Below are 25017 nucleotides of genomic sequence, written 5' to 3'. Positions count from 1 at the left end.
GAATATTTTTTAAAGTTCTAGGTAGGAAAACAGTATATTATAACAAGCCAGGAATGAATTTAAAATACTAAAAAGAAAAAAGAAAGAAAAAGAACTATGTAACGGAATGGATCTAAACGCAGAAGTTAAATCACAGCACATCTGAGAATGAGACAGAACTGAAGTTTAAAAAAAGAGGCATGAATCAAACAGAATTTATAATGCAGAGGATATGCCAGGCAGTAGCTTTTAATCTTTCACTCTCAACCTAACTGCCTGAGATGATAGAGCAGAAAACCTTTACACTGCAGTTCTACAAACACAGCTGGTTAGTAAAAGACTTCTTTGGGAAATGCTCGTCAGCGGTAACTGGCAGAGTATTGACCCTACTCTGATCTGAATTCTTGTGTCACTCGTGAACAACTAGATGCCCTATAATTTTGCACAAATCTTAAATGAAAGAAAAGCATGTTTTCACACAGTAAAGCCAAACATGGAGTAGCTCAGAGGAGAACTCCTTGGTCCTTTAACCTCAGAGGCCAGGAGGATGGCTGTGGACTCAGGTTATCTATCCTTCTTCCTCCTGCAAAGAGGAAGCCCTTCTTGCAGGAGGTACGATGATTTCCCACCTTCAGCTTGGGGCTGTGCAGTCAGTGCAACACATGCCTGCAATGAAGAAGAAGACCACCAGGGGGAGCAATGATGCGAACAAGGCTAAGAGGCTGCATCTGAATAGAGAAAAATCAATCTCGCGGCTACAACTGGAAGGAGAGGAGAAAACGTCTTAATTTCTCAGGACTTGTGGCTTCTTTCTTTTCCCGCTTTTCTTTCCACTGAGTTTTCATTAGCAGACTCAGCTTTTGTCTATAGGACTCCAAGATAAGACCTCGCTTGCAGAACTGGGTGAACTTAGCCCTGAAGCCTGGAGGCGGGCTCAGCTAATCTTTTTGGTTTGCTTCCAAAGTCTGGTTGGAGCACCTCTGATGCCTGTGGACACATCCCTCCTACTCTAAAGTCAGGAAACTCTGAGGGTCATTCTAAGGAGACTTTTCCAAAACGTCTCAAGCAAGGGTAAGGCTTCTGAGATAAATGTGCAGGCTTCTGAGGAGACACCCCTCAATAAGACTTCAGGGGAAATAAGATGTCTTCAGAGTTTTGAGGGATTCTCAAGTAAAGAGGAATTTTTCTTGCTTAGTGGAGGATTCCCCTTAATAGAGAGAAAACTTTCTAATAATTAGAGGCTTTCATGCAATGATTCTTCACTAGAATTGTGCATGAGCATCTCTTGGGGAGTTTTCTCCCCCCATGATACAAATATGTGGGCTCCACCATTAAGAGTATGTAACTCAGTATTTTGTAGTAAGACCTAGAAATATGTGTTGTGAAACAGCTCCCAAGAAGACTCTGATGCCCATGATAGTTAAGAACCAATTTTTTTATTAACCTCCCACTTCCCATGAATAATGTTCTATCTCCTTAGCCTAACATTCAAGATTCTCCAGGATTTGACCCAGTTCACTTTCAATTCTTATTCTCCCACATTATTCTTGAGCACTTGCTTTTTCCTATAAAGAGGGTGATAATACTTTCCTAATAACGTTGCTTAAAGGATTAAAGTAAGATGCACAAACATCTAGTGTGCTGTCTGGTGCTCAGTATACACCAATAACAGTAGGTCCCCAATGAATATACACCACAATGGATAAAGAAACAATGGCGAGACCTGCCGCAAAAACAAATGAGTGAACATTTGCCTTTAAACAGAGGCCGTTGACCCTGCTTTAGGGAAGCCTAGGAGGAATCCCCGAGGCCCCAAGACCAGTTCCAAATCTAACATGGTTTCTTTAGGTGCACTTTCTCTTCTCGAGTCGCAATGCTTTGTAGTCACAGTCAGACTTGGACTTTGCAGTGGGTGAGAGCAGTGGGGAAGGGAAGTTAAAACACTGTAAAGAAATTCTGTTTCTGACCAAGAGGCTAAAGCAATCTAGAGCACACAGACGTAGGGGCTCTGTCTCCTCTACCCTTTGAATACTTTTCAAGATTTTAGTCATTTGAATGGCTGTTGAACACAGTCAGAGCAGATGTGGAGTTTATAGTGAAAGAGTAGCCTTTACTGATACGGCTGATGGAACCATGTAGGTTGGTCCACCAGCTCCAAACTGTGAGAGTTCTGTGGGATGCCACTGAGAGCCACAAACACTCATAAAGAGTCCCCTGGCCAACTAAGACTGGGAAACTCTAGATGAAAGCTGGTTAAACAGATTTTTCACTTTGTTTTTAATTGAAAGAATTCTCAGAGTCTTTTTTTTTTTTTTTTTTTTTTTCGGTATGCGGGCCTCTCACTGTTGTGGTCTCTCCCGTTGCGGAGCACAGGCTCGGGATGTGCAGGCTCAGCGGCCATGGCTCACGGGCCCAGCCACTCCATGGCATGTGGGATCTTCCCGGACCGGGGCACGAACCCGTGTCCCCTGCATCGGCAGGCGGACTCTCAACCACTGCGCCACCAGGGAAGCCCCTCAGAGTCTTTAAAATGTGAATAATTGTCATGACTTTCCTAGAGGGGGACAAGGGGACAACATTTCCCAAACTTATTGGATCATGGTATTTTCTTTTTTTTCAGTGTCTTAGGGGACTAGGATACTCAGTAACACACTTAGGGAAATGCTGATATGATGATTTTGACAGGGATCCTTAACTCTGTAACTCCCGTGGCACTTGATCAAAAAAAAAAACAAAAGTTTTCTGGACTCTACCCTAGAATCTCCAGGAGAAGGGCCATTGCAATTATATGTTTCAAAAGGCTCAGCTGGGTATTCTGCTGTGCAACCAGAGCAGATAGCCACTGCATTAGGAGAATGGCTCCTGGATTCGGGAGGGCCTAAGTTCAAGTCCAGGTACCATGGATAGTCATTTTATTATATTTGGAAAGTGACTTCATCTGGTTGTCTTAGTTTTCTCATCCATAAAATAGGAAATCATACTCACTCACTGGTACAGTTTTAGGCCCAAAAGAGTTAAATGAAATAATGAAGTAAAACAATGATCCCAGAGTAGGTGCTGTTTGCAATTTGGAATCCTCAGTAGCTTCAGTATAAATAAAAATAGAAAAAGTATTTGCTTTCTCCATCTTTCAGGCTCATATGCCAACAATTTTTGCCTTTCTCCAACAGGAATGAAATAATTTTGAACTCTTATGTCTGTGATATGCCTGTGACACTTTGACTTTTGTTATCCTTAGAGCAATGTTCTGAAAGATAGGGTCAGACCGTTAACAAAGATGGTTATGAGTCTTTTGGAAATCACGCCCCATGTCTTCTGGAAAATAGCTCTTTATCTTTTAGATTGTACATAATCTCCATTTTCCAAGAAATTATCTAAACTAGACCAAGAAATTGAAATCCGGTTTTAGAGCGTAAATGAAATGATGTCATCCTAGGTTTGCATTATATGCCCTGCAAAGGTCCAACATTTAGCCAGCACCAGCTGTCCATGTTCTTCTGTTGAGGCAGAGTTTTCTAAAATATTAACTTCAAAGGCATTTCTATTTCTATAAGGGCAGATGTAATGGGATTTTTATAGACATTCTAACATTTGCTGTCTTTCGTGTTCTCTTTCCTTCTAAATAATCCCTCAGTGTCTTATCCCATTAAATAGATTTTTAAAATCTAGTACTGAATGGGGATGTGTGGGGATGTGTGTGAGTGTGAGTGTGTGTGTGTGTGTGTGTGTGTGTGTGTGTGTGTGTGATGACAGCTACCCTCCAGGGAGAAATGTATGTGTGAATTTGACTCTGGCCCAGAGAGATGCCACTGTGTATGAATGCAACGGTACAGATGATTCCAGCCTTATATGTGGATACTTTTCTGAAGTTCATTTGTAAGTCAGTACTTTGGAACTTGGAACACATTTTCTCATAAGAGAAATGTTCTACATGGTGGAGAGAGTCCCGGGCCAGCCCACAATGGCCTGTTTAACTCGTACTGCACCTGAAGCCGAATTGTTATTAACTCCAGAGAACAGTGTTTCCATGGAAGCACATTTTCAGAGTTCTACTCTTTAACGTTGAGAACCACTGACTATAAAATTTTAACTTGTCTCCTAAATCACTTCCCCCCTTTTCCTTTAATAAATTATCAAGAAGAGGAGCTATTCACACCACAAATTATTTCTTGAATATGTTAGGTTAAAATAATAGTTTTTTTCTTTGCTTGTTTCATGCACTTTGAAACTTTAGGAAAAGGATGCACGTAACAAAGAAAAAGAGTTTCTTTAAACATTCTTGAGCTACTTCAAACTTGTTTTTTTTTTGTCCTGGCATTTCCTGGCTCTCCTTGTATGTCACAGCCTACTTGTCTAGCTGCAGAGAGGCAACTGTCACTATCCTTATGTTTGTTTTTAAATACATCAAAATTGTTTATTTGGTTTTTTCTACCATATCTTTACCTTTCCCTTAAGTTTTTAAAACTTGCCTTATAATTTAATAGGAATCTGGAATAACTAAGTAATGAAATATATTCTAGGTCACACTGACCACAGGAATCAGAAATGTTTCAACTAATTATACACAGATTATGGTAGAAGTTGTATAAATATATCACAGAATCACAGGGCTGGAAAGAACCTTAAAAGATTGTCTAGTCTATTCCCTGGCTTCTAGACAGGCCAGTCATTCCAAACAGATGAGAGCTAACCTCTATTTTAGAGAAGAAGGATGACTTTGGCTTTAACCTTTTCTAAAAGATTTAACAATTCATGCACCATTAGTAAATTACTCTTCGTTTTTAATCTAAATTCTTCCCTTGACAGTTCCTCATAGGAAACAAAGTAGGTTGATTTGTGTAAAATCCCACAGTATATTTAAATTTTGTATTTTGTGCTTGCTCTTCTAGGGCCTTCCTGAATATCTGAGGGTCTAATACTTTTGTTACTTTGCTCCCTCTGGGTTGTCAGACTTTTCAGCAGTGGGAACTAAAATCCAGCTACTGTGTTTTGTTAGGCTTCAAGAACTGAGCATAGTTTCCACACATAGGAACATTTAAGTCTAACCTGATAAGCAGACCCAAAGACTCAAAAGAAAACCAAATTTTATATTTATAATAAGATTGCAATAGCATAGGCTATTTATTATAGACACTCTCTTTCAGCCCTAATCTTATCCGCTCTTCAGTAAGGTAAGGAAATCAAAGAGAACCTACCCCTATGAAAATTATTGATAAAGTGTGATATCCTTAAATGTCACCAAATATAATTTTTCTATTGAGCACCTACTACAGAACCTGCAAGGGGTAATCTCAAAATGTTTTTTGCTGATCGATAATGACTATTTAGACTTGTTACTCAGAGACTCTTTAATGGAATGGGCATTTTAATCTCTATACTGTGGACAACACTAAACATACAGGCTTTATAGCAAGTACTGCTGGCTGTGTTATGCACTTAAAACAGTCCTACCATCCCCCATGATGAGAGAGACAGGAAGGCTTATTGCATATTCCATTTGTGTGTGAGATTTTGAATGCCTCAAAGGTGGAGATTATCTCAGAAAGAAGCAGACATGGGTGGAAATTTCCATAATTATGGCCTCAACCTGACACTCAGCCATATACCTTGTTTATTCCCCAAACTTACCTTGTCACTGAGTGGTGTGATGGTTAATTTTATGTGTCAGTTTGACTGGCCAAGGGATGCCCAGATTAAACAATATTTCTGGGTGTATCTGTGAGGGTGTTTCTGGATGAGATGAGCATTTGAATCAGTGGACTCAGTAAAGTAGACTTCCCTCCCCAGTATGGGTGGGCCTTATCCAATCCCTGAAGGCCTGAACAGAACAAAATGTGGAAGAAGGAGGAAGTCGATTTTTTTTTTCCTGCCTCACTGATTAAGCTGGGACATCTCATTTTACATTCCCCTGCCCTTGGACTGGGATTTACATCATCGGCTCCCTTGGCTTGCAGGCCTTCACACTCAAGCCCAGACTCAATTACACCAATGGCTTTCCTGGGCCTTCAACTTGCAGATGGCAGATGGTGGGACTTCTCAGCCTCCACTGTTGCACGAGCCAATTCCTCATAGTACATCTCCTTTTCTTTATTCCTATCTATCTATCTGTCAATGTATCTCCATCCTACTAGTTCTGTTCTCTGGAGAACCCTGACTTACAGTGGTGGCTACCCACCCATCCTAAATACCTAAGGGGACCGAAGCAACTTTCTGAGAGCAGGCTAACAAACTTGACCCAGTAAAATGATTGTGGGAGCCCCAGGCCTAACTTTTCTGCATTAGCAAAGTATTTCAATGGAGATGGTTAAGGCTACTTCGTGTAAGCGTACAAAGTAGAATCTGTCGGTACAGCTTCCTGGCAGAACCTAGCACCCCTACACTACCACCAGCATGACGCTTGTATGGTTCAGCTGTATGAGGGCAGATTTATTCCCGGGAAATGGGGTAATTCTTTTGTTACCAGTGGATATGCCAGAAGCTGTTTTGGAGACTCAAGATCCCCTGAACTTACCATAATAGGAAGCTCATGTCCCCATCAACCAACAAAATTCCTGGACCAAAGAGGGTTTTCTCTTTATGATAACCATAAAGACTTAGGACACTTGTGAGAAAACACAGAGGAAGAAATATTAAAATAAAGTCTTCTTACTTTTGCTCCCAAAATGTCAGCATTATTTATAGCTCAGTGGTGTGACTCTCTGATATTTACGCATTGCTAACGTTAGCTGAATATACAATGACCAGAGTGCTCTAGCCTTCATTGGTCTTAATAAAAGTATCCCTTCAGGTAAACTTCCTGGTTTGAGGACTTCTGTCCGAACCCTTAACTTAAATTTCCTTCCGCACTCTGGCAAAAACACAGTGTGACATTATAACTCTGGTATTCATCTGTTAGGGACTCAAAGGGTCTTCCGGAAGGCACCCGCTAATTACACAAATGAATTGCAGCGAAGCACAACTTAACCACGGGCGAAGACAACTTACTTGTTCATTTTTGGTAAGTCTGGTTTTGTTGTGAATGTCTGATGTAACCAAATTGAATCCGTGCTTCTCTGACAGGATTCTCAGAAGCAAGACCACGGTCCGGCTCCCACACTTGCCAACTCTGTTGTACACCACCTGGCTCGGGAAAGGTAGCGCCTGGGCAGAACGAGAGAGCAAATGAGAGGGTGTGGGTTAAAATACTTCGGGTGCTTCCCTCAATTTCTCTAAATGAGAAGTGTCCATACGAAACTAACAAGAGAATGGAAGCAACGAACTCGTATTTATCTTCACAGTATAACTTGAGAGAAACGTTGGACTCCTTATCCATCTGCCCTGATACTTAAAACTGGTAAAATTTCATGCCCTCTATAATACCGATTGTGAAACTACTTTTGTTTTTTTCTTAGGAACAAAATATGTAAATATGTGCTTTAATGATAGTGTTCTTTTGCAAGTTATATTATGCTTTATCAGAACTTAATCTGCAGACTGCTCAAGAGAAATATAGTAATTTAAAAAATTGAGACACAATTTCCATACAATAAAATTCACCCTTTTAAAGTATACATTCAGTGAGTTTCAGTATATTCACAAAATTGTGAACCATCACCACTACCTAATTCCAGAGCATTTGAAAAGAAACTCCATACCCATAGCAGTCACTTCCATTTACCTCACTACCTTGATCCATTGAAACCATTTATCTACTTTCTGGCTCTGTGGCTTTGCCTATAGCATTCTGAACATCTCATATAAAAGGAATCATAGGATATGTGGCCTTTTGTGTCTGGCTTCTTTCACTGAGCATAATGTTTTTAAGGTTTACCAGTGCTGTAGTATGAAGTATGTACTTCATCTCTTCATATGGCTGAATAATACTACATTGTATGGATATACTGTATTTTGTTTATACACTCAACAGTTGATGGACATTTGGATTGTTTCCACCTTTTGCCTACTATGAATAATGCTGCTTTGAACATTTGTCTATAAGATTTTGTGGAGACACATGTTTTTGATTCACCTTGAGTAAATCCTAGGAGTGGAAATGCTGGATCATATGGTAACTACGTTTAATCTTTAGAAGAACTGCCAAACTATTTTGAATACAGCTGCACCATTTTATATCCCCACCAGCAATGTATGAGAGTTTCAGTTTTCCACATCCTTGCCCACACTTGTTGCTGCCTGTTTTTCTTCTTCTTATTACAGCCATCCTAATGGGTGTGAAGCGGTACCTCATTGTGGTTTGGATTTGCATTTCCCTGATGACTAATGATGTTGAGCATATTTATTTCATGTATTTCTTGGCCATTTGTACAATTTCTTTGGAGAAATGTCTATTCAAATCCTTTGCCCATTTTAAAATTGGGTTATTTGTCTTTTTATTGTTGAGTTTTAAGTTTTATATTTTTTCTGGATTTGCAAATATATGATCTGCAAATATATTCTCCCATTCTATGGATTGCCTTTTCACTTTCTTGATAGTGTCAAAACACAAGCTTTTAATCTTAATGGAGTCCAATTTATCTAATTTTTCTTTGGTTCCCCACGCTTTCGGTATCATATCTAAGGAACCACTGCCTAATCCAAAGTCACAAAGATATACACCTGTGTTTTCTCCTAAAAGTTTTATAGTCTTAGTGCTAACATGTAGGTCTTTGACTCATTTTGAGTTAATTTTGTGTATGGTGTGAGCTAGTGACCTAACTTCATTGTTTTGCATGTGAATATCCATTTGCCTCAGCAACATTTATTGAAAATACTGTTTTTTTTTCCATTTAACTGTTTGGTACCTCACTGAAAATCCACTAAGTATAAATTTATGGGTTTATTTCTGGACTCTCAATTCTATTCCATTGATCCATATGTTTTTATCCTTATGCCAGTACCACAGAATCTTTTTTTTTTTAACATCTTTATTGGAGTATTATTGCTTTACAACGGTGTGTTAGTTTCTGCTGTATAACAAAGTGAATCAGCTATAAATATACAGATATCCCCATATCTCCTCCCTCTTGCATCTCCCTCCCACCCTCCATATTCCACCCCTCTAGGTGGTCACAAAGCACGGAGCTGATCTCCCTGTGCTATGCGGCTGCTTCCCACTAGCTATCTGTTTTACATTTGGTAGTGTATATATGTCCATGCCACTCTCTCACTTCGTCCCAGCTTCCCCTTCCCCCTCCCTGTGTCCTCAAGTCCATTCTCTACATCTGCGTCTTTATTCCCGTCTTGCTCCTAGTTTCTTCATAACCATTTTTTTTTTTTTTTAGATTCCATATATATGTGTTAGCATACGGTATTTGTTTTTCTCTTTCTGACTTACTTCACTCCGTATGACAGACTCTAGGTCCATCCACCTCACTTCAAATAACTCAATTTGGTTTCTTTTTATGGCTAATATTCCATTGTATATATGTGCCACATCTTCTTTATCCATTCATCTGTCAATAGACACTTAGGTTGCTTCCATGTCCTGGCTATTGTAAAGAGAGCTGCAATGAACACTGAGTACCACAGAATTTTGATTACTATTTCTTTGCTATAAGTTTTGAAATCGGGAAGGGTGAATCCCTGCAACTGTGTTCTTCTTCTTCAAGACTGTTTTGGCTATTCTGGGTCCCTTGCATTTCGGTATGAATTTTAGGATCAGCTTATCAATTTCTGCAAAAAAGGCAGCTGAGATTTTGATAGGGATTGTGTTGAATCTGTAGATCAATATGGGAACGATTGCCATTTTAATAATATTAAGTCTTTCAATCCATGAATATGGATGTCTTTCCACTTACTGGATTTTCCTTTAATTTGTTTCATTGATGTGTCACAATTTTCAGTGTAGAAACCTTACAATCCTTTTATTTATGTTTTGATGCTATTATAAATGGAATTGTTTTCTTAATTTACTTTTTGGATTGACTGTTAGCTGATAGAAATACAGTTGATTTTTGTATATTGATCTTGTATCCTCCAATCTTGCTGAACTCATTCGTTAGCTTTAATAGTTTTTTGGTGTGGATTCTTTAGGATTTTCAATATACGTGATCATGTCATCTGCAAACAGAGATAGTTTTACTTCTTCCTTTCCAACATGGATGCCTTTTATTTCTTTTTCTCTTTTAATTGCCCAGTTATGACGATTTTGATAGACTAAGAAGTAATTATAACAAGTATCTGATTAAATATTTATATCCCCAATAAAGATATTATTTCCATTTTGAATGCTCAGCATTGAGCAATAATTAACAAATGATAATCAAAAGATTCCTTCATTCAGCACATATCCATAACAGAAGGCCATAAAGAGGCCCAAAGCTAAAGAATATAGTACGATATAAACATAAACATACCCCAAACTTGCCTATGGTATGCAGCTTGAATTTTTGCCTTTGTAATTCTAGGTTTAATTTCCTAAAATGTTTTATATGCAGAGCAGCATTTCGTAAATTTGGAGTTTCAAGGCTAATTGTCATTGGAGTAAAATATAATACTTATATCACTCACTTAGCAACCAGTCATGTACCATTCTGATATAATTCTTCATATATATATATTTTTTAAATGAGCAGTACTTTGCTTCCTTAGGGCCAGTCAGTATGTTCTATTATGTGTCCTCACAGTGCCTAGAAAGTGCCTTGGATACACAGGGTCTCAACAGACATCGATTGGTTCTTGGCAGCTCTGATAGGTTTAATGTACTGTTTAACACTAACGCAGTGATTCCAGTAAACTGTGAGACCAGAGAATCTTCCAATGCAGCTCTGATCTTTCTGACCAAATGCTAATACAAGACATCAGGGTAAAAGACCATCATTATAATAGGTCATTTTACTTATGGTTCAATCAGTGAGTACCCCAAAAGTCTGTTCTCGGGCAATGACTGCAGAAGTTCATATATTCAGGTAAATTATTTAGTTCTTACTTTATGAGGTTATGACCCGACGAGGTTGAACAGGGCTTCATGTTTAATAGAATGATATTAATAGTGTTTGTAAGTTGGATTTTCCATAATAACCGGGCTGGGGGATAGACTATGGTTGTGACAAAGCTGCCAAAATAAACACAAATTTTAATTTCTTTCAGGAATTAAACTGTTCAAGAATTGGGTGAGTGCATTTTCCCCTGTCTTCTAGCCCAGCATTGAACAGCAAGGGAGAATTTGTTATGACTAAATCGATGACCTAGAAGATGTGAGTTACCACATATTAAGCACTTTATTTTAAGAGTGCAGAGTATATCTTAGAAGATTTAGATGAAGAACAGAGGCACTTAGAAACCTTAGATGGAAGCACTTAATTTCTCCTGAATTTCTTGGGTAATCAACACAGTAGCAGGCTTAATATCTACCTACTCTCTTTTGCTAATAGCTAAGGATGTTATTTACCTTTGAGTTATTGGTTAGTTAGTTTTTAAAAATATGTTCACTCCAATGCTTTCGTTCGTTTTGTGGGAAGCTCCCAAATAATGATTATAAATATCTGATATTTTAAAAGAACACATATAAAAACAAAAATCCCTGCATCATTCCTGCTGCTATAATACAATGATATTTGAAAAAAATAGCTACATCTACAAAAATGTTTGAAAAACCCCCAACGTGACTCCAATTTTACCATTTATTTAAATGTCAATGTACAGCTACAGAGTATAAAGATAGAACTAGGAACTGTGTTTTCAGATAAAGCTTCTGGAATCAGTCTTGTGACCTTTAAAGACACAGCACACACCATCACAAACATAAACCTCTCTCAAATTTAGGGTGGGGCTCTTAGGTCCTTTTCTAAAAACCTATGGAATCCACTGGAAGTTGGCAAATTTAGTCAGGCCAAATCAATGTGTTGATTTGGTGGTTTGGGATAAGGTGTTAAAATGAACAATGGCAACAAGTTGATTCATCCCTGCTTTTGGCAGAACTATAAATTTGCTCCTGAAGTCTGCTTTACCAATCACTGTCATCTTTTGTTGATGACAAAAGACCCTGTCCCAGGCTCTGTGCCATGTAAATGCTTTCAATCCTTGTTAGAGACAGTGAATCAAATAGCATAATTGTCTTCACTCTATCGTGCCTTTCTCTAGGAGTTTAAATTATCAAATGATTTAAGCATCATTCATAGCACCTAAGTGACTCTCCTGTGTGCCCTCCTCTGTCCCATAGATCATAGATTCACAGAACGACAGGGTTTGAGGTCTAGAGGCAATGTGGACTAACCCATCCATTCCAACTCCCTCCCCGCCCTGCACGCCCACCCCTATCACCCCCAGCCCCAGCCCAATCTGCGTTTGACTTGGCTAGAGCTTTACCTTGTCTTTATGACCTTGTCTTTTCATCCTCTTGAGTACTCTGTGAGGTAGATAGTAGCACTATATTTAGGTGAGTAAAACGAGGCCAGAGAGATCATTTGGCATGTTCAAGGTGACAAAGCCAAAAAGTGGCACGTAACAACTAAAGCCCAGCTTGCAGCTCTCCTGACCCCAAAACGACACTCTATTTAATATACTACCACATCAAAGGGTGAAAATGACCTCTAGTTTGGCTTCTGCAACAGAGATGCTCTTTCTTTTCGTCATGTCTTGAACGTGTCCAACCTCATTAAATGCTACTGTTCAACAGTCAATTATCACAACGTGTATCATCGGGCATGACTCATCCATTACTGATATCCCCAGATCCTCAGCTGGAACTGACAGGAGTCGACTGGCCTCTCCTTCTCCTTCCTCTGGACAGATTTTATAAGCTAATGTAAGCCCAGAGTGTCAGAGCCGCTAATGGGAGAAGACTAGAAGGATATAGTCTTCCCTTTATTCCTTCCCCTAATCTATCATAGGCAGTCACAGCTGCCTTGGATATTGTGACCCACTTCACTAGGAAAGGAAAAAACAGGAAGCAGTAAGTCATAGTAAAATATATATAAAATCCTAAATGCACTTGAAATGTCTATCAAGACAAGCAAATGGTAAACTTAACAACTGTGAAAAGACGCCTAAAGACCTCTTAAGATCAACCTCAAATCCCTATTTTCTTCAACAGATATTTGCCAATTGTCAGGCATCTCAATTTTAATGTTCCTATTATCACTTGCACACAAATTTTGAATACTTACTCTTTCTTTGAGTGTCCTATAAAGGAGTACACAACAAAAGCCCTCCCCCCCCCCCCCCAGCCCAAATGATTCTTCATTCTTGGCAACTATGGTTATACGAATGTTATGTCTGTGGTTTCTATTTTATGGCCAATTTGTAAAAGCAAAGGGAGCTCCAAAATATTTCACTCTATGAATTATATATTTTTATGTTGCCTACCTTGTAAGTTCTGCAAATGCCACAAATCCCCAGGGCCTGACAGGCTTGTGTGGAGCGTGCCCAATAAACAGAAGTCTGTCCAAAATCCTAAGCACAACAGTAAATACCACCAGATGACGTCCACAATTCAACAGCTTCTCCCAGGTTTGAAATGGGCCTGGGAAAGAAGACTTTTTAGGTAAAAAGCGAACTTGGTCTGCACCTAGACTTTCATAGTCCATGATTATAGGTCTCTCTGTGGACTGGTCTTGTTGGAAGAATGAACATCAATCCTGCTTTTAAGTCTTTGCAAAATGATATTTAATATAGTACGTGACAAGCTGTGGTTCCCAAATGGCTACATATTTGAATTACTTATGGAACTTTTAAAACTCCAGATTTCTGGGCTCCACTCTTAGACTAACTGAAACAGAAAGTCTAGGATGATAAGGGTCAGGGGTCTGGCTTTAAGAGCTCCCCTGAGGCCCTACTACTTCCAGGTCCGTTCCAAGAACTACTCTTGTAGAGGACTCCTAGCCTCCCATGTTAAGCTGCTGGGTGGTTCCATACAGCCTGACGGGAGATTAAGGTGGGGAGAGGGTTGCCTGCATGATACTGGAGAAGAGTCTGGGTGAAAGGCACTCTCATGTCCTCCTTGGGTCTCCCTGGAGTGCCACTGGCCTCCCACCCATAGTTCAAAGTCATGATCAACCTGACAAATACGCTTACACTATGGTAAGTGCCTACTCGCCTAGAATGATTAGAGAACAGGTGTGCTGGGTAACTGAATGTGTAGGCTGACTGAAATTTATACTAAACACTGTCAGAGCGTTAGACCCTTAGTACCAATATTATGCTAAAGACGAATGATTTTCTTGGAGGAATAAAATTCACTTTGTGATTTCACAGCATCTCCATTCCACGGTTCCTCACGCCAATGCTGGGAAGAGTCACGGCCAGGGCTTTGTGAGGCTTGAACTCAGGGACAGTTCTGGTATCCACGGTCCACAGGACTTGGAGCAGTTCAAATCCATTCAGCGAATCCCTACTTTAAAGTTTCCTAGGACACTGCGGTGTCAGGAGCTAGTCCCATCACACCTCGGAACCTCAGCAACTTCATCGGTAAGAGGGGAGGGCTGGGTTCAAACCTGGTAACTGATGCTCTCTTCTGAGGCTATTAAATGATTAATTTCAATCTATATTATCAAGATATCACCTGGAAATGCCTTAAAAATTGACACAAGATTTTTACATTTTTCCTTGTCAAATGTATTCATAAAATAAACAGAAAAAACAGTTCCAGTAATTTGTGCTGCAGACATGGATTCCAGCTCCATGGGCATTCATGGTTCTCTTGGAACCTCTGGCATTTCTGTACATGTCCCACTCTTGTTTGGGCTTGTCATGTAATAAACCTTCCTTTGTGCTCCTCTTATGCTTTCTCCTCCCTTCTAGAGCTTCAGTCACTTCGAGTTCTCTGGTTTTTTTAAGACCATCACCAAACACCGAAGTCTGTACAGGGCTCAGCCTTCCAGCAGTGCTGTCCAGAAATCAGCAGTGATTCTCACTGGCTTTTGCCCATCAAGGCATTCTAGGTCTTCTAACAGATGCATCTCTGTTTCCTAATCACCATCGACTCTCCAGACCCCTACGCTCATTTCCTCCATTCTAGAGGAGGAAACACATAGGACCTGTTAAGAACTATCTTTTCCCTCATTGCCACCTCCTGAACGGAAAGCTCTTCCTACCTGCAACTCTCGAATGACATCCTTGTATCTTCTAATTATTCATAACCCATCTTCTTCCAGAAGCCTTGCCAAGTCTGAACCTTATGCTTTCTCCTTTCCCCCTGCTCCTATTTGAAATAGTTCCATGTCTAATGTTATCTACAGAAAGACAAATATAGCTATAACTTCTTTACAAATCCATCTGTTTTATTCCTCTGAGAGACTGGGTCTACCTGGTATGTGCACAGTCGATAATTAATAAATATCTATCAAATAGACAAACTGTTGGGATGAAAATACTATTAAATGTTGTTTTAGAACCAATGCTGTCATATCTATTATTTAGAAGATGCTGTTTTGGTTGTTCCCTAAGACTGTAAGGGAAGTTCATCAAGTTTTTTCTTCACACTCATATTCTGCGACTTCCTTTTTTTTTTTTTTTTTTTTTTTGGCCGCACTGTGCGGCTTGCGGAATCTTAGTTCCCCCACCAGAGATCAAACCCGGGCCCCCAGCACTGGAAGCACAGAGCCCTAACCACTGGACCACCAGGGAATTCCCCGAAACACTCTTATTTGCTATATTACATAAGAAAAAGTATGGTGAAGTGAAGAAAGTCCCCTGGACTGAAAGTCAGGAAAGTCTGGTTTTCCCCTTGGCCAAACTAGTGACCTTGAACAAGTGACCTTGAATAGCATCTCTGGGCCAAATTTTCCTCAAGGATAAATTGGAGGTACTGAACGCAATGATTTCAAGGTTCCTTCCCATTCACATCCCACGATGCTAAGGCAGGGATACACAATACTTACAGATGTTCAGAGGGTTATCTAAATGGCATCCTGTGCTCTAAATATTCCATTCTGGTCTAATGTCCTTATCTCCATCATGTACATCATTACACTATTCCCAGGAATGTAATACCCTGCACACCGTTACAAAATCCTCATTCAAAGAAGCAACTGTCGGGCTTCCTTGGTGGCGCAGTGGTTGAGAGCCCTCCTGCCGATGCAGGGGACGCGGGTTCGTGCCCCAGTCCAGGAAGATCTCACATGCCGCGAAGCGGCTGGGCCCGTGAGCCATGGCCGCTGAGCCTGCGCGTCCGGAGCTTGTGCTTCACAACGGAAGAGGCCACAACAGTGAGAGGCCCGCGTACCGCAAAGAAAAAAAAAAAGAAGAAGCAATTGTCACAAGGAGCTGGAAGTAATTTTGGGGAGTGATGATTATTAAACTATCATAGTTGAACTGTGATGTATGCTTCAGAAAAAAATGACTTCCAGCTTGATTAAAAACTCAAATTTCAGGTGATCTTGGATGAATGCTGTTAGTGCCATGGACAGATGAACATTTTCAAATTTCAAATTGACAGATGCCAAGAAAATATACATATTAAGAAAGGGCAGACTTACTTTTAATTCTGCAACATTCTTTATGCTTCTTTCTCTGATCAGTATGCAAATCATAGAAAAGAAGTCCATGATCTGGGTATCTCACTACTACAGTATGTTACAGATTCTAAAATTCAAACCTCAGTTTAGCCCATGGAAAACTGAGTGCATGGAATACTCACATGTTTGACAGAAAAGAGAAATGAAGTCCACATGCCATGGGGAGGATGCGCAAGTTTTAGAGGATAAAACATCCTGAAGGAATATTTCAAATTGTTTACACAGGACTCGGCCGTGCTTCCAAATACATATGGTAGCCCTATTGCACTTGTGTTTGAAACCTCTGACCACTCTTCTAAGAGTCCCTTAAACCTTCCCTACGGTTTTTATAATCAAAACGAAATGGAGTAACTCAATATGGGTTTGGCAATCCTATTTAACCCTCATCTTCCTCTGTGTGTGTACATGCATGTGTATATGCCTTATACGTTTTGTTGCACTCAAAGGGACCGTAAGTAATATTGTTGTTGTAGTAAATCTGGGCCAATTCTAGCCATTTCTGGCACTTTCTTCTGTGCTATGTATTCAGTGATCCAAAAGTCTTTATTAAACAAAACTCTGGGAATCAGAGTTGCGGATTTCCCAGTAAGAACAGAGAAGAACTCAGGTCCTCAAATTAGTTTTAGATCTGGAGTTGTTCCATTACAATTATTAATCAATTCAAGTGATTTATACATTAACTTCTGAACTAGAATATGTAATTTTGTAGATGCCTTTGGGTTGATAATCTTTCTACCAGACCCACATACTTCATTTAACTTGCCGTTCAGATCTATAACACATTTTCTCTTAATCACACACTTCTTCAAATAAAACATGCATAGACACTTTATATAGACCTTTAAGATTAGAAAGTCTGCTTAAAGTTAAGCTTTATTTATTTATAACTGTCCTATTTTTATTTTTAGTTAAGAATTTATACTCTGAAGCTAATCTAAAAATTCATTTGTTATAATGCAACAGAGGAGAAGTGTTGGTTATTGATTGTAGATGTCATAATTTATAGCAGGTATTGCTGGTATGGGCCAACCAGTCAGTTTAGAATGGTTTCCTTTGGTTATTGGTGGGGAGAAGAGTCAAATATTCTCATGACAGACTCCACAAGGGAAGACTGCCCTCATTGTAAACGGTACAAATGCTGGGTGACCAGCCACGCTGGGTTGCCAATACTCCTCTTCCTCATCAAGGCGCCACGTAAAATGCTTAAAACCAAAGCCTTAGATCCACTGTTCATTGTGAACCATATCATTTTTTTCCGTTTATAACGTCTGAATCAAATTTTAGTTTGAGAGTGAATTTGGAGCAAGAACCTTACTCTTGGATTCAGATGACCATCGTTTGAATTCCTTGGCTGAGTTTAAGCTTTTCAAAACATAAAACACTTTAAGATAGTGTGGCAGATTGGGACAGTAACTGCCCCCAACCAATTCCACCTGCCTATATATCCATGAAGAGTATAACGTCCTCCCACATGGACCTTGGGTCTGGCCTTGCGACTTGATTTGGCCAATGAGACATTAGCAAGCAAATGTAAGCAGAGGCTTGAAAAGAGCTTGTACACTGGGGCTGAATCTTGCTTGTCCCTGGAAGCCTTTCCCCCACAATATAAACTTAGGCTAGCCTCCGGGAGGATAAGAGACTCTATGGAATATTGAAAATTCTGTGACTGAATTCAACAGATAATTACTGAGTGCTATTCACTTGGTTAATGGCAAGAAATTAATTGGTTATTGTGATGATCTGATTATCTGTCTTGGATTAGAGTCTAAATTCCATGACTATAGGGACACATCTCCTTTTCCTTACTATTGTATCTTCAATACAGCTCAATGCCTGGCACATAGTAGATAGAGAATAAATCATTGTTCAATGAGTGAATACGACAAAGGTTACAACTAGTTCCCTGCCCTGTGTGAACTCACAATCTAGCAAGTGAACCAACCACTGGCACCACTTCCTCTGATCACCTGTGGCAAGTGCCCTGCCAGGGATATGGTACAAGAACAGGGAGAAGGAGTGATGAACTTGGCCTTGGGGACTCAGGGGAGGTTTCACAGAGAGCATGACATTTAAGCTGGGTATCTCTAGAAATTTTGTTGCTTTAATTCAGTCATTCTCCCTTTGCCAAAATACCTAACTCTTGTTGGTATGAACCGATAAGGAACTTTCTTGCCCTCCAAGCTTCATTTGGCTACAGAGAATTGGCTTCTGGCATCTTTCACATTCATGAGTGTGTGCGCGCTGCATGTGTGATATGCAAGGAAAACGCACCATGCAAAATTCATCAACTGCTAGCATTGCCCCCTCATGCCCACTGGGCTTAGAAAGACAAGGCAGGAAAACTGAGGAGCTGCAGCCTCTAAGAACAACTGGGTTGAACATGGCTAAGGATTTCCATGATTGCTTTGTGTCTTATCTCCATATATCAGTAAGGATGCTTTTGTTGGCAGGTAACAGAAAATCCAACCCAATTCAAACAATAAGAAAAATACACAGGCATACCTCGTTTTACTGTGATTTGCTTTATTACGCTTCACAGATATTGTGGTTTGTTTTTGTTTTTGTTTTTTTACAAATTGAAGGTTTACGGCAACCGTGTACCCAGCAAGTCTATGGGTGCCATTTTTCCAACAGCATTTGCTCACTTTGTGTCTCTGTGTCACACTTTGGTAATTCTTGCAAAATTTCAAACTTTTTCATTATTATTATATTTGTTAATGGTGCTCAGTGATCTTTGATGTGACTACAACTTGCTGAACACTCAGAAGATGGTTAGCAGTTTTTAGCAATGAAGTATTTCTAATTAAGGAATGTAATTTGTTTTTTTAGACATAACGCTACTGTACACTTAACAGACTGCAGTATAGTAAACATAACTTTTATACTCACTGGGAAACCAAAAAAATGAATGTGACTCACTTTATTGCTATACTCACTTTATTGCAGTGGTCGGGAACCAAACCTGAATATCTCTGTATTCTCTTAGAAATAAATAAACAAAACAAAAATATATTCTCTTTCGAAACAGAAGTCCTTAGGTATGGAGATTTTAAGATTCATTGCATATTTTTGTTCCCTTTTGCTCTGCTATCCTCGTATGTCAGTATTGTCCTCAGACTAGCCTTCCTCAAGTTGCATCATGGCTGCTGCAATTCTAGCCATCTCATGAAGAATGTCAAACTCCAGAGGAAGAAGAGACTATCTTTCCTGAGTGCTTCCTTTAAGATCTGAAAATCTTACTTAGAAGGTCCTGAGAAAATTTCCCCTCATGTTTCCTTGGTCAGATCTAAGCCACCAGCCCACATCTCAACGAACCATTAGCAAACGAAATGAGACAACCGCTATAGGCTTAACTTACATGATACACCTTTGAGCTGGGGATGGGATTACCTTCCCCACAGAGTAAAACTTGAGCAAAATCAGATTTCTGCTAAAGAAGAGGAGACTGAGGGGAAATGAATGTGGGGTAAGCAACCAATAGGGCCTGCTGTACAGAGGACTCAAAGGTCCCACTATTCTTGATTCTTCAAACACCCATTCATGAAACCCCATTCCTCAGCTGCAGAAAAGCGAGTAAGAGTGGCAGACACGGAGAACGTTTCTAAACAACAACAAGGCTCTACTTGCTGGTTGTGGCCCCTATACACCCCTGCAGCTTCCTCCCAGGAACAGGTTTGCTGACAGCTGGAGAAGCGGACAGATGAAATACATTCCCCTTCTACATAAAATGACATCAACCCCCATGTGCTGAAATGAGAAGGAGAGTTAGCAACAAGGTGAACTTGAGCTGGAAGATTAACTCCACACAAGAATCTAGAATTCATAAGGTATTTGTAGCTAGAGATGGTAATAAAAATTGCTCTCAGATGAAGAAATTTCATACTGCGTACATATTGGAGGCTTTTTACAACTTTTTCATAAAAGCTGTACGTTTTGGTTCATAATTTTATGAAAATTAATTTTCATAAAATCAATTTCATGAATTAATTTTGAACAAGTGTGGCATGCAATATCGACCCAATCCATCAGCATGGATCTGACCACAGAGAGTCTGTTTCCATAGTATCTGTAGGCTGGTTTTTATTTGTTTTCACTTGTTACTTGGTGCTGGGTAAACAGCTTTTTCAGAAATCCCCACCAAGATAGATGAAGCATCCCACTTCCTATAGGGAACTATTATTACATTCAGGCTATCAAACACTGCTAAATGAAAGAAATCATTATCTTACAAAATATTTTTTAATTGACACGAATGTTTGCCATCCCTCAAGACTCTACCATCTAATAGAAAGAGAAAAAAGGAAGACAATTTACAGAGCAACAACTGTCTTAACAGCTAGAAAGTCCCCATCAGATATAAAATTTCTGATTTTCCCTGTAATTGTCAAGGAGCTGACCGGAATAAGCAGTAAGAAAACTGTTCTTAGGAGAGTTTATGTTAAGACAGATAAATGTGGTAAAATTAAGAAAACTGAAGAATGAATAGAGAGGAAGAGGCACAAGTTTTAAGAGTCCATTGCTGATTCTCTGACTGGAATTTTCCTGGAGCAGTGGGATAAAATTTAGTCCTTGCCCACAGGATGACCCTCGTCCTGGACCAGAGTCTTAGTGAGGCCTGATGTCCAATCTACATCACTGACTCACAGGGGCTTAACATCCACCAACACCTCCACTCCAGGCCCCCATCAGGGACTATATCATTGAGTGGCTCTCTGTTCAACTCTATCAAAAGGCTCGCTGATGGACATGATACGTAAGGAAGATTGTTTGAAGAACAGACTCAATCATTTCTCTGTACCCTCCGGATTTTTTGTCTTGGACCAAGTTAGGCCATCACAAGGCTGTTTTTTGGAGCATAATTTCTTAGCTCCATTAAGAGGTGCTTTGACTGAGTGATATTTTGTCATCATGTCCCTGGCGGTCATCAAGGGACACTATAAGATACAGCATCGCTGGGCTTCCCTGGTGGTGCAGTGGTTGAGAGTCCGCCTGCCGATGCAGGGGACGTGGGTTCGTGCCCCAGTCCGGGAAGATCTCACATGCCGCGCAGCGGCTGGTCCCGTGAGCCATGGCCGCTTAGCCTGCGCGTCTGGAGCCTGTGCTCCGCAACGGGAGAGGCCGCAACAGTGAGAGGCCCGCGTACCGCAAAAACAAAAACAAACAAAAAAGATAGAGCATCATGTAATTCAGTCTTGTGTTTGTGATTAGGATGTAATTGACCACACTGCTTCCTAACTTTCTCATTTTTTTCTTATCTCAGGGCTCTTATTCGTTGGTATCTTATATGCAGTTATCTGCAATTTGTGAAACAACCCAATACCATGAGCACAAGTACTCCCACATAAAAGATGAAAAAAACAAGAATTAGTGGGATTAAATTATTTGTCCAAGGTCAACTGCAAAGCTAGTATTCAACCCCAAACTCATGCTCTCTATCCCACTCACTATCTGAGAAACCAGTGTATTTCTGCTTCATGGAAAATGAGAACTCTGCAACCACTTACAGCCTCGTTCTTCCTTTAGCTACTAGGAAATTCAGAGTAAAGGCTGTTCAACTACAGCAATTTTTTTGGAATTTATGGTCTCTCTTATACAGTTTCTATTTTAATTTATATTTTCCATGTCCCTGATATGTTTTCATTTATATTTTATCATTTTCTGTGTTACATTTTCTATAAATAGCCTCAAATTATTTGAAGGCGAGCAAAATATTAAATAAATCCACCAACAAACAAATAAAATGCATTCCCTTTACTCTCTTGACTGTTAAAGCATCAGCTTATGGTTTACCTTTCTTTGCCTACAGTCATATCCACAACCTCAAGGTAGACTACCTGCAAACCTGACTCAGTTCACAGTAGTTTATTAAAATTAACAATTGTAGTCGTTCTTCCTTCCTGTAGCAACAATACCTCCATTTTTTTCTGGAGCGTCACTCCCTCCCCTGCTGTTCATGGGATTCTGGAGGCCTACCCTCAACTCTTGCTTCACGAGAAGGTGTTTTAATCAGGCATGGCCAACCAGCACATCCATCCACTGAATACAGTGACCGGTTAAGAAACAGGCACCTGACCCAAGGATGTCCGGTGAGACTCCATCTCAGGATTTCGTAGGTCTATTGAAAGTCAAGATCTCTTTCCTACTATAGTTTCTAAGTTGGGTGCAGGCCTGGACCGGCAGGGATCCATCTAACTACCAAAAGAGAGGATCTTCCTAAGGGTTAGCCTGCCCAAGAACTGGGAAATCAAAATAGACCATATAGCTGTTTCAAAACCTAACTGCTATCAACCACATAAGATACTTTGAAACGACTGCCAGCCCTCCGACAGATTCTGCTTGTTGCCTGCCTAATATCTATCCTTCCTCTCATCTGAATATAGTCATGGTTTCATCATCGGTAACAATATAGCCCCCTAAAAATATTCACTTTCTTAGATTCATTTGAACCTGGAGGTTGACTGAGTGATCGAACTCTGGCCATTCATTCAACAAATGAATGGGATGTAAATGTATGTCACTGATGTGGCCTTTTGAGAAATCTTTTAATAATGGACAGACTTATCTAGCATCCTTCTTCAATCCTTTGCCTTGACCTTCAATTCCTTCTTCCTTCCTGAAACACAGACACAAAGCCTAGAGGGGCAGCAGCCATCTTGTGACAATGAGGAGACAAGCATGAGGATAACCCGAAAGCTACGATCTACAAACTAATGAAAACAGTGAAAGAAGAAAAGAGGTAGGTCCCCCAGTGACATCACCATGCTATTGTACCAGACCTGGACTGCTTACTGCATAAGATAAATAAGCTTCTTTGCCTGTTCAGGCCACCGTAGTTAGGTTTTTGGCCAAATGCATTTCTAACTGATACAGACTTTTCCCTTTTTAATTTTTTGACGATTTTATTACTTTTTAAAAATGGCCCCAGGTATTATTATCCTCTGAGAAAATCAAGAGCAATCCTGGTGCAAAGGTGAAAATCAGGTCTAACCATTGCTTTTGGGCCCACAGTGCACCGACATTGCAGTAGCAGAACGATCAGCTTAAAAATTCTACATCTATGATCAAAATATGTCCCCGAAAAGGTTCTCATAAAGTATGCCTGCTTTCTTTCTTCAAGTGCTTCAACTTTATAAGTCCTTCACATAACAGGGTGCTCTCTTTTCTGGGTAGTTTATAAAATATTTATAGTTGGAAGTCAAAGGTAGCTTGGATGAGGAAGCCCGTTTGTTACAAACATACACCTGCACCAGCAGCCTGTAAAATGTAACTCACTGTAGTGTTTTTAATCTGCTCAGTTATGGTAAAGACTTCCTCCTGGAGATGTATAAGGTTTACTTACAACACACACACACACACACACACACACACTAATTTGCTCAGAAACGCAGCTAGAGTCCTTCAGCCCTCATGTCCCCTCCTGCCAACTTCAGTGTAAGTGCATCAAGTATATACTTTGTACCTGGAAACTTATGTGGTCAATAAACAACTTTTGACCTACTTCTGTGAGTTGTTCTCAAGGCCAAACTATGTTCTCGAGTCCGTCACGGGGAGTGATCTCAACCAGAGGATCACTTGCCTCCAAGGATAAAAATGCTATTTTATTTTTCAGGAATTTATAAACATTTCCTTTGAAGTTTCAGAGGAGTAATACTGTACTTGGTAAGCTTTGACATAAATTGTTTAGAATTGTGACTTGAAAATCTTTTACTCCTTCTACTGGTCAATATGTTTGCAAACAACAGGTATGTTGGAAACCTTAGAAGAAAATCTGCTATCAACTGTAATGATTTCTTTTCTTTTTTCTTTTCTTTTTCTTTACTTTTCTTTCTAGGTAGAAAGTTAACAGATCATTATGAGTTGCAAATCCTTCATGTGGGTTTGGCACTTTCCTTTTCAAGAATTCTTCCTTGTCCGTTGAAAACTTCTATACTCATTTTTACCAAAAGTTATAAACTGCACTACTCAGATACCTGAAAGCACCTTGAACATCTGCTCCCTTGAACATGTGCTGTCTTGCTCGCATCTTACGTCTTTTCATCTCAGACCCTCTGGCCTTTCTTCAGGCGACAAGTGGTCAGGGCACAAATCAATCTCTTTCTCTCTCTCTCTCTCTCTCTCTCTCTCTCTCTCTCTTTCTCTCTCTCTCTCATACACACAGAGCTCAAGTTGTTAGAAATAAATTTTAAAAATCATGTTTAGAATATAAGAAACCAAACAATGAAGGTATGTCATGTCAACATAGTTTGCGCGGCTGATTCCATAAAACTGCAATGAAAGCTCTAGGGTAAAAGCAAGTCACCTGTTTCTTCACAAGGAATTCAACATAAGCATGAATATTAGACAAATAAGTAGAGGCTTAAGAAATTCTTTTAAAATGCCCCTAAGTCATAGAGTCAAGCAGGCAGAGTCATGCCTGCTTCTCTCGTTTAGACCCTCAAACACACTCTCACTACTTCTTTCAGTCCAGCCTTGTCCAAGAGGGTGCAAATCCTGAATTCACGCTGCCTAGTTGAAAGAAAGCCACGGTCCCTTCTCTCTGGGAGTGGCCACAGGGCTATTGGACAGGGACCCGTTCCCCACAGGCCAAGCTTCCTTTCCAGAGGGG

General features: G+C 39.9%; 1 protein-coding gene across 1 annotated transcript in view; it reads right to left on the bottom strand.

Annotated features, from left to right (window-relative positions):
• UST (uronyl 2-sulfotransferase) overlaps positions 1-25017 on the bottom strand; it is a 291582-nt gene that overhangs the window by 120743 nt on the left and 145822 nt on the right. Inside the window, exon 3 of the mRNA XM_029223457.1 lies at positions 6964-7119. Within this exon, the coding sequence (XP_029079290.1) occupies positions 6964-7119 (156 nt within the window). The remainder of the gene's footprint in view (positions 1-6963; positions 7120-25017) is intronic.

Source organism: Monodon monoceros, unplaced genomic scaffold, assembly GCF_005190385.1.
Source record: "Monodon monoceros isolate NGI ecotype Baffin Bay Population unplaced genomic scaffold, NGI_Narwhal_1 Super_Scaffold_15, whole genome shotgun sequence".
Taxonomy (NCBI): domain Eukaryota; kingdom Metazoa; phylum Chordata; class Mammalia; order Artiodactyla; family Monodontidae; genus Monodon; species Monodon monoceros.
The sequence above is the reverse complement of the archived record's forward strand: the minus strand, read 5'-3'. Positions and strand labels throughout refer to the sequence as shown.